This window comes from Carlito syrichta, unplaced genomic scaffold (assembly GCF_000164805.1).
Source record: "Carlito syrichta isolate Samal-C Ts95f unplaced genomic scaffold, Tarsius_syrichta-2.0.1 Scaffold304507, whole genome shotgun sequence".
Classification (NCBI taxonomy): domain Eukaryota; kingdom Metazoa; phylum Chordata; class Mammalia; order Primates; family Tarsiidae; genus Carlito; species Carlito syrichta.
In genome coordinates this window covers 236,862-255,873 of record NW_007248603.1, presented here as the reverse complement: position 1 = coordinate 255,873, position 19,012 = coordinate 236,862, and the positions used below count along the sequence as shown (strand labels likewise).

Here is a 19,012-nt window from a genome sequence, read left to right as displayed (position 1 = left end):
AACAGAGCTCCATATGTTATCACTCATGAAGCTGAACTGGGATCACATAAATGTGGTAAAGAAAATCAGATTGGCAGTAGTGGAAAACTGTTTAGGGGGAGGGGTGAGATTGACTGTGGAGGGATACTGCTAAGGAAGGGAAGGACATACATCAGCAAACAGGGACCCTGCATAATCAATGTTTGTGTATCTAAATCTGAATTGTACTCTACATTATTTTAAAAATAAATAAATAAATACATACATACATACATACATACGTACATACATAAAAGCTGTAAAACATACCATAGACTTTATTTGTTTATTTTATTCTTTATTTTTTAATTTAAAAATTGTTACAATTCAGGGTTGGGTCTAGAAATGTTCATTATGCACCCCCCACCCCACATACACCCAAAGGAAAGTCAGAAGCCCCCGGATCCGTGGCGGGGATCTCTTAAGGATCCCTACTGCCTTCAGGGGGCGTGCCCAGCAGCCCAGAGAGACTCTCCGCTCCCCAACACCGACACCCACGGCCCTAGGAGGGAGCATTAATGAGCGAGCCCCACTTCCCCACCACTGCCCCCCACACGAAACTTTCCAGTACCGGGTCTGCTGCATCCAACTTTCAAAGTTCCCCCGCCCTTTACACCGTTCCCCGCGGAAAGCGCCGCGAAGCAACAACCGAAGCGCTGATTGGTCGTCACTCTGGATACTCTGTCCAATCAGAGACAGGCAAGGGCCGGGACGACCCCCGTCGCGTGCTGGGAATTGTAGTCAGCACTCTATAGACAACAGCCCGGGAGACGTGAATCCGACTTAGTTTCCCAATTTAGTGACTGCCAAAATTCGTGGAAGGAACATCTTCAAAGAGAGTGTGAAGCAAGGGAACACCTTGCTTGAAACTTTGTTTAATGACCCCAAGAGATATGTTCGTTTTTTGACAATCCACCTATCATAGAAGTGTTTTTGGAAGGGCGTTTTATGTTTAATTTGCTCTTTTCGCCATCTTTTGGTGATGAAAGAGTTTAGGAAATGCTGAGTGAAATGGGCATAACCTTAAACACACATATTGAGGAAACCTGAGGGTTTGGGGTTGAAGATGAGGAAAACCTAACAGAAGGTTTGGTGTAAAAAGCAGCTTTGATGAGGAAATCTAGTAAAATGTTGCCTTAAAACCTGGTTTCGGATTATTATTTTTGCCAAATGTCTCTGCTCTTTCTTTGCTCTCATATTCCTCGTGCATACCTCTATCTTATTTAGCCCACTGTATCCTAATTAGTGGTCTGTACTCCTCACTTTAGAGGGACAGCCGTATTATTCGACTTCGTTTACAACAGGGCCTCGCACACCGTTCAATGTGCAGTTGTCTGGTAAAAGAGCAAATAAGCGAATGGAGAGAAGCGCCCAAGTAGACAGAATGATGATGGAGGCGGATCCAAGGCTCTTAGCTGTGTGCCCAGCGCCTGGCAAAATACTGTGACTGGTTGGAGCTCAGTCAATGTTGACTTAAAATGCTAGGAAGGAAACAGAGTGTTAGAAAAAAAAAAATCAAGGGACACAGCTCTTCCTGCCACCTGCTCGGCCGAATGCAGAACTGCAGGTGTTGAGGGGAGAAGCTGTGGTGATCGAGGGAGATGGTCCGTAGCCAGGGAGCCGATTTCCTCTCTCCGAGCCTTCTAGCGTGCCCTAGTCCCGTCACGTGACTCAAACTAACATGGCCTTTTATTTTCATCTTCCTTCCACTGAGCCAATAAGAGTGGCGCGGTCCGTCGTCACCACCACGGTTCGGAATGCGATCTGTCACCTGACTCGGCTCAAACATGGCTGCGCAGGAGGCCCTGTTGCTTTGGGCGCCGGGAGCAGGTGAGTGCAGGGCACCCCCGGGAGGCTGGGCGTTCTTCACGACCCCCAAAGAAAGCGTCCTTGCGGCCCACGCCCCCCACTGCTCTCCAGTTCCGACAAGGATTCGGCTCCAGATCTTCAATCCTCTACCTTCACAGAGGGCTCAAACTAGGGAGGTTCCTGCTGAATTTCTCATCCTTGAAGAGTCGAACACCTGGGAATCTGGAGTCGCTCTGGGCATCAAGTTCAGCAGAGAATGCAGAAGTAGAGCTATGGGTCTGCACCTCAGGCCAATACGGCTGTTAGTATTATTTAATAGAGGATCCGCCTAGAGAGGTGGGATCTGTTCCTTGGAGAAAGTGGCAGTTCTCCAAAAGAGTAACGTGTCAAATTAAACTTAGAATGATCATTAGGAAAGTAAATCCGCCTTTTCCAATCGGGCTCGTACAGTCGCTGAACAGAATTCCTGCTGTTTCTTCTCACTCCCACGTGTGTTGTTTCCAGGAGGTACTCTACGGATGAGAACACTGAGAATGTGTTTGGCGTAACTCATCTCTTTCTATCTCTCTGCACTCTGTGCTGGGAAAATGAATCATCCATTTGGAGAAGAGGAAGCCACTTCCCAGAAACAGCTTTTTGGATTTTTCTGCGAGTGCCTGCGGAGGGGAGAATGGGAGTTAGCACAGGCATGTGTACCTCAGCTACACCAGGGACAAGGGGATATCCCAAGGAGGGTAGAAGACATACTTCAGGCGCTGGTGGTGTGTCCACATCTGCTGAGGTAAGGGATCTCCTTTCCTGCCAGGAAGTCACAGAACGGGAGACACATGGGTCAATATCTGGGCTCTGGTCCATTTGCCTCACTCAACTACCCTCTGAACAATTAAGAGGCACAGTGTATTTCACAAGCTCTGAAATTTTACCTGTATAATGTAAGCCTATGACTTAGTCAATATTGCCTTTAGGATATCAGGTGCAACTGGATTTAAGTTTTAAGCCTGACCATCAAAATGTGCCTGAAACCACTATTTCTTGTTTATCATCATTAACATAGATGGTGGAACTGCACTGAATATTTTTTTCTTTGCCTCCAAAAAAGCAAAGCCTCCTCTCTTCTTGCTTTTGAAATTGAAGATAGGGTTGTAGCTTTAACAAAGGACTGAAAGTGAATTCACTTAAAACTTTTTGTTTTGAAACAATTATAGATCACAAGAAGTTGCAAAAATAATACAAAGAGTTCAGTGTATCCCTTTCCCAGCTTCCCCCAGTTGTGACATCTCATGTAGCTCTAGTAAAATATCAAAACCAGGAAATTGGTCAGGCATGGTGTCTTATGCCTGTAATCCCAGCACTTTTGGAAGCCAAGGCAGGAGGATAAAGAATTGCCTGAGCCCAGGAATTCAAGACCAGCCTAACAACATAGTGAGACCTCGTCTATAGAAAAAAATTTAAAAATTAGCTGGGTGTAGTATTGCGTGCCTGTTGTCCTAGTTACTTGGCAAGAGAGCCTGAGCCCAGGAAGTTAAGGATGTGGTGAACCATGATCGTGCCACCACACTCCAGCCTAGGCAACAGAGTGAGACCCCAAATTTTCTTTAAATGTTTAAATAACAGGAAATTGACATTGACATATTACTGTTAACTACACAAGAGAAGTTATTTGGTTTTCACCATTTTAAAATCTGCATTCATTTTTTTCATTTGTAGTTCTATACCATTTTATTCATATATAGATTTACATAATCCCATTGTAATAAGGATACAGAACTGTTTCATCACTGCAAAAAAATTTGCTCACTCCTTGTATTTGTACTATGACCCCTCCATGTCCCGTGGCAACTACAGTTCTTCCTAGATTTTTAATGAAGTTCTTTCTGGCTATGCTATTAACCAGTAGTATAGGAGTCAAATGTACAGTTTGAGTTTTCACTTGGCTTTTCCTTATTTGACTATTATGTTATACTGTTTATATATTACTGTATTAGCACATACTGAATGGAGAAACTTAAGTAATTCTTTCCTTCCTTTATTTTTCTCCTTAAATTTGGGTTCTAGCTGGTTGTTGTCTAAATTCCTAACTTCGAAGAAAAGTTTATGAATTCCTGCAAAACTGTTTTTAGTGTATAGTTAATACATTTTTATAAAGTTCCTTTTTTTTCTTTAAGACTATTGGAAGCCGGGCTCAGTGGCTCAGCCTGTAATCCCACACCTTTGTGAGGCTGAGGTGAGTGGATTGCCTGAGCCCGCGGGTTCGAGACCTGCCTGGGCGGCGAGACCTCATCTCTACAATAAATGAAAAAAATCAGCCGGGCGTGGTAGCGTACGCCTGTAATTCCGGCTACTTGGAAGGCTGAGGTGGAAGGATCACTGAAACCCAGCAGGTCGAGGCTGCGGTGGCCGGGAGCGGCCACTGCACTCCAGTCTGGGTGACAGAGTGAGACTCTAACTCAAAAAAAAAAAAAAGACTATTGGATTCAGTTTGTATATGCAAGAATATACTTAGATAGCTATTACAGCTTTGTCTGTAATTTTACAAATAAGACTAGATGCCAGGCGCAGTACTTCATGCCTGTAATCCCAGCACTTTGGGAGGCCAAGGCAGGAGGATCACTTGAGGCCAGGAGTTCAAGATCAGCTTGGGCAACATAGCGACAAATAAATAAGAAAATTAGCCAGGTGTGGTGGCACGCACCTGTAGTTGTAGTCCCAGCTACATGGGAGGCTGAGGCAGGAGGATTACTTGAGCCCAGGTGTCCACTGCACTTTAACCTGGGTGACAGAGCAAGACCTAGTCTCAAATAAATAAATAAATATAAGACTAGATAAGGATGTGGAAAAAGGAAAGCTGCAGCTTTTTCTGGTTCTAATGTTTTATTGAGCTGTCATATATATTTGACAATATCTCATTAGGACAGTGTCTTACCTGTTCATGTTTAAAACAGAATGAGCAGTGAAATCTAACCTTGAATCACAAAAGAGAAAGATCAGTAGAGACTTTTTTACAAAGTCTTTCTTTTCACCTCTTTCAGATGTGGTCAGGACATCAGCCCTCAAAGATTAGCCTGGCTCTGGCTTCTTATACTGGAAAAATGGTTGACCCAGGAAAAGGTAAGTAGGTTTACAACTTAATTTTCCCCTGAGGCCAGAACTGAGAACTTGGAAGTAGTAATGGAATTTCCCTTCTGTCTGTTACTTCCTTTATTATGAAGTTTGTCAAACTCTTTCTCAGAGAATGGCTTAAATTTTTATTGTTGTCTCCTTACCTGAATTCATTAGTTCACTAACACACATTGAGCCTAACCATTTGAGATGATACCATTGTATTAAATACCGCTATGAGTCTTGTGCCTGAAGAGAACTTTGTGGAACTCAGTGAAAGTGACAAAATAGCAAATAAAATATGAGAGATTTGGATCTCTTCAACAGTCAAGTAATAGAGAATGAGCTGAGCTGAAATATTTTTTCCCCAAAAAGCCCTATTTTAACTAGTCTAATACAGTGAAATCTTATAGACCCATGTCATTAATTAGTAATCTATAAATTTACATGAATTGAACCAAAAGTGACCAAATATAAAAATACAGTGAGCAAATTAACAGTGAGAGAAAACTAGTAAGGAAGTGCTCTTTTTTTTCTTTTTAAATAAAAAGTCCTTTTAGAAGTATGTGTTAATTATCAGTAATTGGTGTCAAGTAAAGAAATTTCTCTGAGACAATTTTAAATGAGGAACCTCTGACTCAGAAGAGAAATGAGTCTGGCCCCAGGACACACCCTAAAGTTGGTTGGCAGAACTGAAGCTGAAACCAAGATCCTCTCACTCCCAGTCCTCTGCTTTTTCATCTCAACATTCTTTTTTAGTTCACATGAACTTAAAAGTAAGAAACCACAAATTCTATTTTTAAATATCTATAATTTAGCCTAATTTTTCTTAGCTTTGCTCCTATCAGCCATTAGAATTGATTTTAATTTTGTCTTCAGTTCCATTTTTGCATGGCATTTGTCTTCTTTCACATAGCTCTCAAAAAGCAGCAGAAATTGCTGATCTAAATGCATCGGTTATCCAAGCTTTAGCCAATTATCTAGCAAGGAAAAAGGACAAAAAGACGAACAAGAGAGAAGAAGGAGAAACAAGACTGAAAAATAATGAAACTCAGGATAAATAAGAGTTGACTATGGTTCAGATTTGCAAGAGAAAACTTGACCTAAAATTGTCATGCCATAGTTACAATAGTAACTTCAAAGACAAAAAGAAAAAAACTCTTGTTGTTGGGTAAGGATCTTTCAGACATAGAATTTGTCAAATCCTAGTGAACTTTCCCTTCCATAAAGACTGTTTGCTGATTTCATGCCTGATTGGTTGCTTGTCTTCTAGACAGTTGCTCAACCATGTCAGGTGGCAGATTTCATTCCCTGACTCCAGACTAAGAGTTATTCTTGTTTCTCACGGCTTCACAGATCATTCAGTTTTTAAAGCTTCAGCGACTTGACTTGTTTTTTTTTTTTTTTTGAGTTGGAGTCTCACTCTGTCACCCAGACTGGAGTGCAGTGGCCGCTCCCAGCCACTGCAGCCTCAACCTGCTGGGCTCTGGCGATACTTCCGCCTCAGCCTTCCAAGTAGCTGGAACTACAGGCGTGCGCTACCACTCCCAGCTCATTTTGATTTATTGTAGAGATGAGGTCTCGCCAAGTTGCCCAGGCGGGTCTCCAACCTGCGGGCTCAGGCAATCCACTCACCTCAGCCTCCCAAAAGCGTGGGATTACAGGCTGAGCCACCAAGCCCAGCGACTTGACTATTTAAACAGTTGTGGAAATGTATCAGTTCCTCGTATAATTTTTAAACTTAATATAAGGACCAAGATTTCAGATGCACTCTTGGAGTAGTTATACCAAGCCAGTAGTGGTTATCCTGGAGAGGGAGTCGCTGGCTGCCTACCCTTTTCCAAGTTCCCACTTTCTGCCAGAATCTTCCTTTTTAATTATTAGGTGAAACAGTAATTCCGTTTCTCCTTTCCCCCACCTTCTGCCTCTTTATCCTACAGTGATTTCTCTGTACATGTGTAAGCTTATGTACAAAGATTTGACATTCACTTCTGTGATGCTTCTATTAGAGAAAAACTGTAAACAATTCCCATGTCTACAATATAGGACTGGTTAACAAAGGGAGGGTTATCTATATGTAAAGCACTATGCCATGATTCAAAATTATCTGGCAAATGAATTTTCAGTGGCATGGAAGGATGCTTATGCTCTGCTATGTGAGAGAAAAAGCAGTTTAAAAAAAGAAAGAAGTATATTTGGTATCTGTGCCTTAAGATGTGCATTGAAATTGGTCTGAATGCCCTTAGACCACAGTATGAATGATAGTTCTCCTACAGTGAGAAGACTTGATATGAGATATATATGTATAGATTTGCTTGTCTGTATATTCTAATTTTTCTCTTTTTTTCCAAAACATATTTTATTTATTTTTATTTCTGAATCAGAGTCTCACTCTGTTGCCCAGACTGGAGTTCAGTAGCACAATCAGAATTCACTGCAGCCTCGACCTCCTGGACTCAGGCAAGCCTTCTGTCTCAGCCTCCTGAGTAGCTCAGACTACAGGCACATGCCACCATGCTAGTCTAATTTTTTATATTTTTTTGTAGAGATGAGGTCTCACTATGTTGCCCAGTCTGATCTCAAACTCCTGGGCTCAAGCAATCCTCCCATCTTGGCCTCCCAAAGTGCTGGGATTATAGGCATGAGCCACTGTGCCCAACCTGTATATTCTAATTTTTCTACATCAAACATGTCTTGCTTTTATAGTAAGAAAATCTGTGCTTAGAAACATTAAGCAAATTCCTGCCTGTTTTAAGAATATCAGTCATGTATGACCCTGAATGTGCTTAAAGTAATTTCACCGGTAAAATAAGTATAAGCTGATCAGTCTTTAAAATTCTAGATGAAGTCTTAAAATCTCAGCCAGACTATTAAGGGCCTGCTACTTAGGCTTCTTATCTATTCTCTCCTCTTATTCCTCAGTAGAATCTTCCCAGTATAAATCTCCAATTTCCAATCACAGGCATTATACAAGCACTTACATGGTATTGGTGCACTTATTAGAGAAGCACATGGTAAGAAGAAATAAGATTCTGGTGCAAGAACATATTAGATCATGCTAGCCTCTGATGTGATGAAAGGTATATGAATGGAGGAAGTGTGATCTTGTGTTCTAAATCCTACACACACACACACACACACACACACACACACACACACACACACGTTTAGGTGCTCCTGCAAGTGCTCCTTGCCTTCTCATAAAACTTATCTTTGGGAAGCTTTAACCAGAGGTCTGATTAACAGATATCACCAATTTAAAGTAGTGTTTGTCAGGATTAGGGCTAGACTCTAATCTTATTTTTAGTTATGTCTAGAGAAAGGGATACTCTAATTTGAGTTTTAGGGGTCGGGCAAAGGGAAGTTACTGTGAAACAAGCAGGTGCAGGAAGTGTCAGCAGCTCTCTGTAATGCATAGATCTCTCTGATGGCATGTCTCATTATGGACATTGGGATCACGTTTTCCTTTTTGTTTGCGATAATTTGAAAAGGCTTCCTAACTATTTATCCTCTGTTAAAGATTAGGTTTAAAAATATATGACTATGTGTCATGGGTTTGTTTGATTTGGAAATTAAATGAGAGAAAAATAAAATATGGCACACAGTCCCTGGCATATAATCAGTGTTGAATAAACATTAGATCTCTCCACCTTTACTTTTCTTCTCCTACTGATATGCAAGGGATAATGAATGTCAAAAAACACAGCTTTGGACCAAAAAAGGATCACATGGGCCATACCTTCCCAGGCTTACCCATACTGGGAGTTTTAAACTCAGCAAGGGAGATTCTTGGGGAAAGACCTCAAGTGGCAAAAAAAAAGTTACATGAAATGAACAAACCTTGGAGTTTGAGGCTGATTAGTGTGGGTTTTAAACATTCGTTTTTAAGAGGAGGCCAGGTGTGGCAGCTCACATCTGGAATCACAGCACTTTGGGAGGTCAAGGCAGAAGGATCATTTAAGCCCAGGGTTTGAGAACAGCCTGGGTGACATAGGGAGACCACATCTCTACAAAGAATCAAAAAAATTAACTGGACGTGGTGGCATATACCTATAGTCCCAGCTACACAGGAGGCTGAGGCAGAAGGATTGCCTGAGCCCAAGAGTTGAAGGCTGCAGTGACCCATGATCATGCTACCACACTCCAGCTTGGGTGACAGAGTGAGACCCCAACTCAAAAAAAAAAAAAAAAAAAAGCAGGATGTATGTCCAAGTTCAGCTGTTTTTGTTTATAAAGAAAAGTATCTGAAAATAACCTAGGAATTTGGGGTTAAAAGTGCTTTATGTTTGAGAAATAGCAGAATTAAGACTAACTAGAAAAATGGAGGAGAGGGAAGATGGTGGTCGAGCCAGTCAGAGTATGTGAGTCCCAGTATGAGTGAGTGTGTGGAAAATTTTGTGTACCTGCTGGTGAGTGAGTGGGTGCGATATTGACTGACTGAGTGAGGGCTCAGGAGCAAAGCAGCCAGAGCTCTCCTGGTACAGCGGCTGGAGCCGCAGCTGCTCTGTTTGGACCCCAGTGATTCCCAGGATGCAAAAGCCGAGCGCCATTTTTTTTTTAATCAACAAAACTAGAGATAAATATTTACTTCTACATTGTTAACTAAAGCATATACTTAATCTCTATTCTTCCTTCTTATAATTCTTCTAGAAGTTACTCCCAACTGTTTTCCGGAGAAGGCTTGAGTTCCTTTTATTGTTAGAAGACCTCCAAGGTGACATTCCAGAGAACATCCTCAAGGTGAGAGAGGTTCCTGGTGCTATCTGCCCAAGGTGATGTCACTCGACAAGCTCAACCTCCAGAGACCAGCCAAGGGTGGCCTCAACCTGTTCGCTCTACCCTATTCTGCAGAAGCCCTTCTGAGGAGAGTTTAGAGTTAGGGCAATGTCTGATTTTAAAGTTCCTGATGTAGATTGTCCAAAAGTTCTAAAAAAGCTGGAAATTAAAGATATTTTTCATTTCATGTAGAAGAAATACCTAACCTGGATTTCATCTAAGGTGTTTGAATGTTTTTACCAGTAAATGGTAGGGAATATGAAGGGAGAGGGAACTAATATTTGTTGAATATCTTTTCTATAACAACTTTCCTGAATATGTTAGTGTTAATCCTCCCAATATCCTTGTGGGGGCAGGTTCAAACTAAGTCTTAGTTATATGTATAAAGCATGTACCAGTTGCTACTGAAGTGCCTGAGGTGTGCTCTGAGGGTCAATACTTATTTTCTTAATTACCCTGCCACCAGTTAATTAAAGACATATTTATGATAGGGTTTAAGGTAGATACTTTCACATGTATTAGGTCAAGGACTCATGATCTTGTGATCTACCTCAGAAGCAGTTAATGAAGAGACATGGTGCTCAAGGGTTAAAAATAACCTACTTTCCCACCCCCTTCACTCCCTCTCCCCTCCCCTAACCTTGCACACAGAGGACAGGCCTTAGAGCTTCTTGTTTTTAAGGGCTTAGAGAAGAAGGACTTACACACACAAGATACAATTGTGTACTAAACCGTATGGTATTAATTTTAAGTACATCCAAATTGTATAGGTTGAAGGTAGTGGGGAAGGTTTTAAGGAAGGACAAGGAATGGACTGTATCTTAAAGCATGGCTGGGATTTTGATCAGGAATTCAAAACTGATGTGTGATGTTCTTTTTGAAATTGGATTTAAATGCCTTTAGATGGGCATAGTGTCTTACCTGGTTTATGTGTTTACAGTCCTTAATTGAGATGACTGGTACACATTTTGGAGACAGTGTGGTGGGACTAGCACAAAGGCCCTGGGCAACTGAGTTCATCTCTCTTAACCTCAGTCTTCTCATTTGTAAAACAGGGTAATAGCGATGTCTTCCTCTTAAGGGTATTGTAAGAATTAATTTGATTTTTCTGTGTAAAGGGCCTAGAACAATGTCTGGCACATAAAACTTCTGCAGAAGTGTTTGCTATTACGATAGAGATAGATAGATGATAGATAGATAGATAGATAGATAGACAGATGCTGAAAAAGAGGCAAACATCAAGGCACACAAGTGATAATGTTTTAGACATGCCCATCACCCACTCCTCTCTTCATCCTCTATTTAGGAGCTGTATGAGACCTTAGCACAAGGCGCAGTAGGCCCTGTACCTGATGGAGCTCAGAGGAGGGAGAGCTGGACCCCGAGGCTCAGCCCCGAGGCTGCCTCTCTACTCTGGGAGCTTCTGAGGCAGTCTCCCGAACCAGCACAGGCCCTGTTGGAGCTCCTGCTTGTGGAGGATGACAGCACCACCCTCTGTCACTGGCCTCTGCAGAACGCGCTGGTGGACCTCATTCGGAAGGCACTGCAAACTCTACAGGGCCCTGAGTCAGGATCCCCTGGGGTCGTGGATGCCATCTATGCAGCCCTGCGGACCCTGCGTTGCCCTGCAGAGCCGCTTGGGGAGGAGTTGCAGCTCCTGTGTGAGGAGCTGCTGCAAACCTGCAGGACCGAGGGGAGTCCTCTGCAGGAGGAGCGGCTGCTCGGCTGCCTGCTGCACAAGGCTGGGCGGGGCCTGGTGTCCCTCTACGGCCACACCTATGCAGAGAAGGTCACAGAAAAGCCACTGAGAGTCATGACCTCAGGAAAAGGTGCGTTCCCTTTGCTGCCTCTCCTGGTGTTTTGGTAATTTCAGTACACCCAGCCTCTATGAAGTCCCTCAGATGGGGTGCCTTCTGTGTTGCTCAGCATCTAATAGGACAGGCTGAGCAAAATGGTGAAGGTGCTCTTTTGTAAAAGTACAGATTTCCTAGTATAAGATGGAGGTGATGGGGAAAAAAGTAAAATAATAGCAATAGCAGGAATGAGCTTTTCAGAAGCTATTGAAAGAAGTACAGACTCTTTAAGATAAAGTGTAGAAAACTGGCTTAAAGCTGGGCATGGTGGCTCACACCTATAATCCCAGCACTTTGGGAGGCCAAGGCGAGAGGACCACTTGAGTACAGGAGTTTGAGACCAGTCTGGGCAACACAAAGAGATTTCATCTCTACAAAAATAAAAAAATTTGCCAGGTGCAGGATCACCTGAGCCCAGGAGGTTGAGGCTGTGGTGAGCTGTGATCATGTCACTATACTCTAACCTGGGGAACCCCCGACTCAAAAAAAAAAAAAACTGATTTAACTTTTTAGAAGAGCACTCTCACATCAGCTGGTTGTTTCACATGGGCTCTAGCTGAGGAAAGAAAAGCTCTTGGTTTCTGATAACCCTCTCTATTTTGATGTTCAGTCTCACCGGATCATCTAGATCCCGAGCGGGCAATGCTAGCCCTGTTCTCCAATCCTGACCCAACCCAGGCATGGAAAGTGGCCTATTTCTACTGCCTGAACAGCAACAAGCACTTTCTTGAGCAGATCCTGGTAAGTCCAGCTTCATAGTTGCCCATGACAGAAGGATTCAGGGAGTCTCCCAAGGCTTTTTCATTCCTCGTTTCTTTCCCATACACATGTCTAGCTCATGGCAGGTCATTTGTTTCTATCCATCCCATGGTCCCAGGGGAAAGGAGGCACTGAGAATCAAAACCATTCATCCTTATAGTTGCAGTCACTCTCTGTTGGTCCTTTGGCAGAGACTAAAGCATTGAATGTATATACCCTTTCTAGAGGATGTGAGAAAGAAAAGACAGTGGCAGCGATACCTTGCCTAGCTGACTCTAACCTTTTCCTTCCAGATTGCAACTGATCTTCAGTTTAATTCGTCAGATATTTATTAATGTCATCCTGTGTGCCATGTACTAGGAGTCAGGGTTACGACAGAAGTTAGTCTCTGCCTTCAAGAAGCTTACTGTTGAGGGTTTTCAAAAACACTTATTTTATACAACTGGCCACTTCTGTTATTGTCAGAAATCTCCCTGCCATACTAAAAAGCTTCTTTTCCTAGTGAACGTAAACTGGAACCCATTCTTTCTTGCCCACACAACTGCCTATTACAACCTTCTTTGGCTTACAGGTAACAGCACTAACACTGTTGAAAGAAGAAGACTTCCCAAGTCTCGGCTCCCTGCTGGATAGAGAATTTAGGCCTCTCAGTCGCCTGCTCGTGCTCCTGGGCTGGACACACTGCCAGAGCCTAGAGTCAGCCAAGAGGCTGCTCCAGACACTACACAGGATCCAGGTAACTCACTATACTCCGAGCAGCTCCAGAAGTTAATGCAGCTCTAGAAGTGAATGCCATGGGGCTTCGGGCTTAGGCAGAATGCACAGTCCTAAAGTTGGGCTCAATCTCCAACCCCAGATGCCTTAGCCAGCATCTCTTTCTTCTCCCATATCAACATAGGATCCAGGCTGTGACGAGCTTCTCAGGGATGCCTGTGAGGGGTTGTGGGCTCACCTGGAGGTCCTGGAGTGGTGCACACAGCAGAGCAGGTATGGCCCATGCAGTCTGTCCCTTTCCATCACTGAACATACCTGACCCTGTGCTTCATGCAAGTGGCCATTTCAAGACATTGTCCATGTAAATGTTATTAGTTGTCAGTGTTGACCACTCACTGATAAGTGTTCTAGCTAGTAAACCAGAAAAGAAACATAGGTAATGATTATTTTCTCCATGACAATCAGGTCATAAATAGAGGATAATTTCAAAATGATTATCACAAAAAGAACAGTAGGTTACATTTCCTGAGCACCTACTCTACAAAGGGTGACCTCCCAAAAAATGGAATTTTGGGAGGGAGGGTGGGCCCCTTGTAGTATAGGATTCCTCCACTAGGCAAGTGTTCTAGAAACTCATCGGCATCAGTGTACCAGCTAATGTTGTAAGAGGCTGCCTTCGGCTTCAGTGAATTTTTTTGGAGACTCTTTCAACATTTTTACCCATTTCATAATGAGTGATTTACGGGCACAAATGTCCACTGTGCTGAGTGTTCAGCAGTATTTTACCAAAAACGCATGACCCCTATGTCCCACCCTCCCTATTCACCCAATCTTACCCCTGAGGTAGATACCAATATAACCCTACTTTAAAAGTGGGGCAAGTTCAGAGGTGATAAATAACTTGCCCATAGTCACACAGCTGGTAAATGACATCCATGTTCTTTTTCATTTATTATCCTGGGTTACATTTTCATTGAACAAGCGCTAGACAGGCACAGTGGCTCACGCCTATAAACCCAGTACTTTGGGGGGCCTTGGCGAAGGGATTGCTTGAGCCCAAGAGTATGTAACAACCCTGGACAACATAGTAAAACCTAACCTCTACAAAAAAAATTTAAAAATTAGCTGGGCATGTTGGTGTACCGCTACTCAGGCTGAGTAGGTCCCAGCTACTCAGGAGGCTGAGGCAGGAGGATTGCTTGAGCCCAAGAGGTTGATTATACAGTGAACTGGGATCACACCACTACACTCCAGCCTAGGCAAGAGAGTGAGACCCTGTCAGAAAAAAACAAGAATATTGATTGAACTGTGCCAGGCTAGGTGGTCTTCACCCACCTCAGCAGCAATTCCTGAAGTAGAGGGTCAGAGGGAGAAGTGGTGAGGGGCCCTTACTCAAAGTAAAACCAATGAAGTTTGTATCAGTTTGAAGTTGGAAAGAGATTAGAAATTGGGAGATTCAATCTACAGGCCATTTCTAGATCCCACTAACCAGAAAGGCCCTTTCTAGGTCCCTTCTAGACAAGCAGTGCTGTCTTGATGGATGTACTTCTTTGAGGGTCAGTGTTATGTTCTGTCCCAGACCAACAAAAGTTAGTGTGTAGGGAAGTGAAATCTGTAGAGTCAAGGGCCAGAGCGAAGGAGCAAGAGGGAAGGGAGACTGGTCTTTCTTCAGGGAAATAATACAGGTCAGGCATAGTGGCTCACGCCTGTAATCCCAGCACTTTGGGAAGCCAACACAGGAGGATTGCTTGATCCCAGGAGTTTGAGACCAGACTAAACAACATAAAATCAACAAACTAGCTGAGCATGGTGATGCTCGCCTGTAGTCCCAGCTACTTGAGAGGTTGAGGTGGTAGCATCGCCTGAGCCCAGGATGTTGAGGCTGTGGTGAGCTTTGATCATGCCACTGTACTCCAGCCTGGGTAAGAGTGAGACCTCGACTCAAAATAATAATAATAATAATAATAATATCAGTAGCAACAATACAACCACCTTCCTTCCATTGTCCCAAATTTCCTTTTCAGCAACCCCATACCAAAGCGAGATCTCTTGTGTCATTTACATGGTGGAGACAGCCACTCAGTGCTCTACACTCTCCATCACCTTACAAACCTTCCAGCCCTCAGGGAGGAAGATGTTCTCAAGCTCTTACAGAAGATGCCGGCCAAGGACCTGCAGCAAGAGCGTGGTGAGTTGGCGATGAAATGACTTGGCCAGGATTTCCTCTTAGGACAGTCTTGCACGTGTTTGTTGCAGCATGAGATTGATCTGGATGTGATTTTTTGATATCTATCAAGAGAGTGGTCCAGCAAGCGTCCCTTAAGTTATCACTGATTATCCTAATCAGACTGTGGGGTATAGGGACATTCTTCCCCTTTTTTTTTTTTTTTTTTGAGTTGGAGTCTCACTCTGTCGTCCAAACTGGAGTGCAGTGGCACACTCCTGGCCACTGCAGCCCCAGTCTACTAGGCTCTGGCGATCCTTCCACCTCTGCCTTCCAAGTAGCTGGAACTACAGGCGCGCGCCACCACGCCCGGCTAATTTTTGATTTATTGTAGAGACGAGGTCTCACCAAGTTGCCCGGGCAGGTCTCAAACCCACAGGCTCAGGCAATCCATTCACCTTGGCCTCCCAAAGTGCTGGGATTACAGGCTGAGCCACCAGGCCCAGCCTCTTCCCCTTTCTTAATGAGATGTAAGGAATCCCCTGAGCACCGCCCCACATTCCTTGTCCTTGTGGAACCATCTCAGGAATCACTTGGACACCCTCATTCCAATGAAACAGAATTGGGAACTGTGCTCTGAATACATGGCATTGGCATTGTCAGTGTTCATGCAAATTCCTGGTAAGTCACTGCTGAAAGCACATTTTGTGCCTTCCTTCCCTCCCCCTGTCTGCTTCATCCTCCATCAAACAGATCAAGAGGTTTAAAAGAAAGATTTGCCTGACACAGTAGCAAAGCTTTGTTCTAACCTTAGATCTGTGCTTAAATTTATGACCCTATTAAGAAGCTCCTTCTTATTTTTAAGTTTCATCTTATCCTCCACTCTGCCCCACTGGTTGAATTTTCGCCATGTTTTTTTTTGTTATTGTTTTGATTTTTGCCCAGGCCAGTCTGCTCAAGTGATCCTCCCATTTCAGCATCCCCGGTAGCTGGAACTATAGGCATAGACCACCATGCCAGGCTCAATTTTATCTTAATTTTAATTGACAAATAATAATTGTATATATTTGTGGGGTACAAAGTATGTTTCTACATGTATATGTTGTGAAAGAACAAATATTTCTTTTTGCTCTCAAAAATCATATTATTATGGCCAGGCACAGTGGCTTATGCCTATAATCCCAGCACTTTGGTAGGCAAAGTTGAGGGGATTGCCTGAGCTCAGAAGTTCAAGATCAGCCTGGGCAACTTGGCAAGACTTCACCTCTACAATAAATCAAAAAGCTAAGAAGGCATGGTGGTGAATACCTGTAGTCCTAGCTACTTGGAAAGCTGAGGTGGAAGGATCGCCTGAGCCCAGGAGTTCAGTAGCTGCGATTACGCCACTGTACTCCAGCCTGGTCAAAAGAATGAGATCCTGACTAAAAAAAAAATCGTATTATTGTGTGTAGTCACAACCAGTTACACAGGACTGAGGCACTTGCCTTTGAGAGACTCAAACTTTCTCATATGGCAGGAGATGTTTCCCAGCCTGGATATTGCTTTGATTTACTTTTCAAGAGTACTACCAATTGGAAAATCAGTATTTTTTTCTGGAAAGATAGGCAATTTGTTTAAGAGATTTCCTAAAGGAATGAGAACTTTGGCTTCTACATACATGTACAGAAACCTTCCAAAGTAGTACAGTATTTTAAATCTGATCCCTGGTGACCCACTGGAACATACATAGAACTGGAGCTTGGAAAAAGCAAAAGAGAGACAGTAGTAGACCTGGGACTAGGTTTAGGCAAGAGAGACATTTAAGGTGCAAAATTAAGGTCGCCCTTGCTCTCCGGTGCTTGCAAGTTCTGGCGCTGGGCAATAATGCCAGGAAGGGGTCATGGGATATGAGGAAAGGAGGTCAGTAGCGAAAAGGAAACGGAGGGGACTAAAAGTTGATACTGACCAGAGGGGCCGACAAGTGGACATACAAGAGCAGCATGTCCTTGTTTCACTACCCATCCTTGCAGTCCCTACCTGAAAGAATGAACTCTGGAGTTCTGCCTGTTTCTCTCTATTCCAGATTTGTTTGACGCTCTAGTCCCTGAGCACCTGAACCGGTATCAGAACCTGATACTCTACCAGGCCTTCTGTGCCATGAAGTATGCCATCTACGCCCTCTGTGTGAACTCACACCGGCACTCCCAGTGCCCGCACTGCAAGGATAGCCCCTCTGAAGACCCAGCCTCAGCTGCGGAGCCAGCAAATGACTCTGTCACCTCCCCAGGTACAGTGCTCCTCTCCAGCCCTTGCACACACTAGTAACAACCGATCCCATTGAGTTGCTTCGTGTGGTTACCTTCTTCCACCAGGCTGGGATGGGGGGATGACCTTGATTTTATAATGCCCAGAATAGTCTCATCCATTTATCATCCTGTGTGATTCAAAGGGAGAAAGCAAATGACTGCCTGCATTTTAGTGGAGTCTGATCACCTAGTGTGGTTTTCTAAACAATCTGTGGTGAGAGTTGCAGTTCACATCCCACTCTAGTTTGTACTAGGTATATAATCTGTGTGTTTACATATGTATATGTATACATATGTGGTATATAAACTGAAACTAAGTGTTTTTTGTTTGTTTGCATTTTTGAGTCATGTCTCACTCCTTTACCTCCTGGACTCCGGCAATTCCTCTGCCTCAGCCTCCCAAGTAGCTAGGACTACAGATGCATACCACCACACCCAGCTTATTTTTTATTTTATTTTATTTTTTTTTTTTTATTAAATCAATATTTTTTATTATGGTTTTGTGGGGTACAGTTAAGGGTTAGGTATACAATTACGTTTCATTCAGGCACCCTGTTGATAAGAGGTGTTTCCCCTTCCCCAGACAGATACTCGCTACTGTTAATCCCATCCCCCTCTCCCCCCCATAGTTTCCCAGTACTGTCAGTCATTTTCTTATAGTATTACATTGGATGTTCAAGGTCCATTATATGAGTGAGAACATGTGATACTCGGATCTTTGTTTCTGTGAGAGGTCACTCAGTATTATAGACTCAAGTTCCATCCAGGTTACTGCAAAATTCATGATTTTGTTCTTTTTTATGACTGCGTAGTATTCCATCATGTATATGTACCACGTTTTTTTATTTTTTGTAGAGATGAGGTCTCGCTATGTTACCTAGGCTGGTCTCAAACTCCTGGGCTCAAGCAGTCCTCCTGCTTCAGCTTCTCAAAGTACTTGGGTTACAAGCGTAAGTTACCACACCCAGCTGTGATCAAGTTTTTGGGGGGTTTTGTTGTCATTGTCGTCGTCGTTGTTGTTGTTTTTGTTTTTGAGTCAGAGTCTCACTCTGTTGCCCAAGCTGGAGTGCAGTGGCACACTCACGGCCATCCCAATGTCAACCCACTGAGCTCCAGCGATCCTTCCACCTCAGCCTTCCAAGTAGCCAGAACTACTGACATACACTGGTATGCCCGGCTAATTTTTCATTTATTGTAGAGACAAGGTCTCATCAAGTTGCCCGGGCTGGTCTCAAACCCACAGGCTCAGGCAGTCTACTCGCCTCAGCCTCCCAAAGTGCCGGGATGACAGGCTGAGCCACCAAGCCCAGCCTGAAACCAAGTGTTAAGAAATAACACTTATCCTTCCAAATGGAGTACACTCCTGGTTATTTTTATTTTCTATTTCATTTTTTAAATACAGCCTTCTAAGTCAATTTCACGGGTTACAACCTACAGCCTACAACCTAATACCCTATCCTCTCATTTTTCTTAATTACTTATAATTCTTTAATATGCCTTCTGTGGATAGTGGTCAGTTACCTCTCTCTTCTAGC

General features: G+C 43.4%; 2 protein-coding genes across 2 annotated transcripts in view; one reads left to right on the top strand and one right to left on the bottom strand.

Annotated features, from left to right (window-relative positions):
- The window catches only part of RAD51B (RAD51 paralog B), a gene marked incomplete at its 3' end in the record, with an annotated part of 42,392 nt that extends 41,734 nt beyond the window's left edge, over positions 1-658 (bottom strand). Inside the window, exon 1 of the mRNA XM_008060069.1 lies at positions 590-658. The remainder of the gene's footprint in view (positions 1-589) is intronic.
- Positions 659-1,794: 1,136 nt separating this feature from the next.
- Positions 1,795-19,012, top strand: part of ZFYVE26 (zinc finger FYVE-type containing 26) — a 74,076-nt gene continuing 56,858 nt past the window's right edge. Inside the window, exons 1-10 of the mRNA XM_008060068.2 lie at positions 1,795-1,852; positions 2,332-2,608; positions 4,857-4,935; positions 9,577-9,666; positions 11,009-11,531; positions 12,166-12,296; positions 12,886-13,050; positions 13,213-13,301; positions 15,053-15,216; positions 17,255-17,458. Coding sequence (XP_008058259.1) covers positions 2,415-2,608; positions 4,857-4,935; positions 9,577-9,666; positions 11,009-11,531; positions 12,166-12,296; positions 12,886-13,050; positions 13,213-13,301; positions 15,053-15,216; positions 17,255-17,458 — 1,639 coding nt within the window. The 5' untranslated portion in view covers positions 1,795-1,852; positions 2,332-2,414. The remainder of the gene's footprint in view (positions 1,853-2,331; positions 2,609-4,856; positions 4,936-9,576; positions 9,667-11,008; positions 11,532-12,165; positions 12,297-12,885; positions 13,051-13,212; positions 13,302-15,052; positions 15,217-17,254; positions 17,459-19,012) is intronic.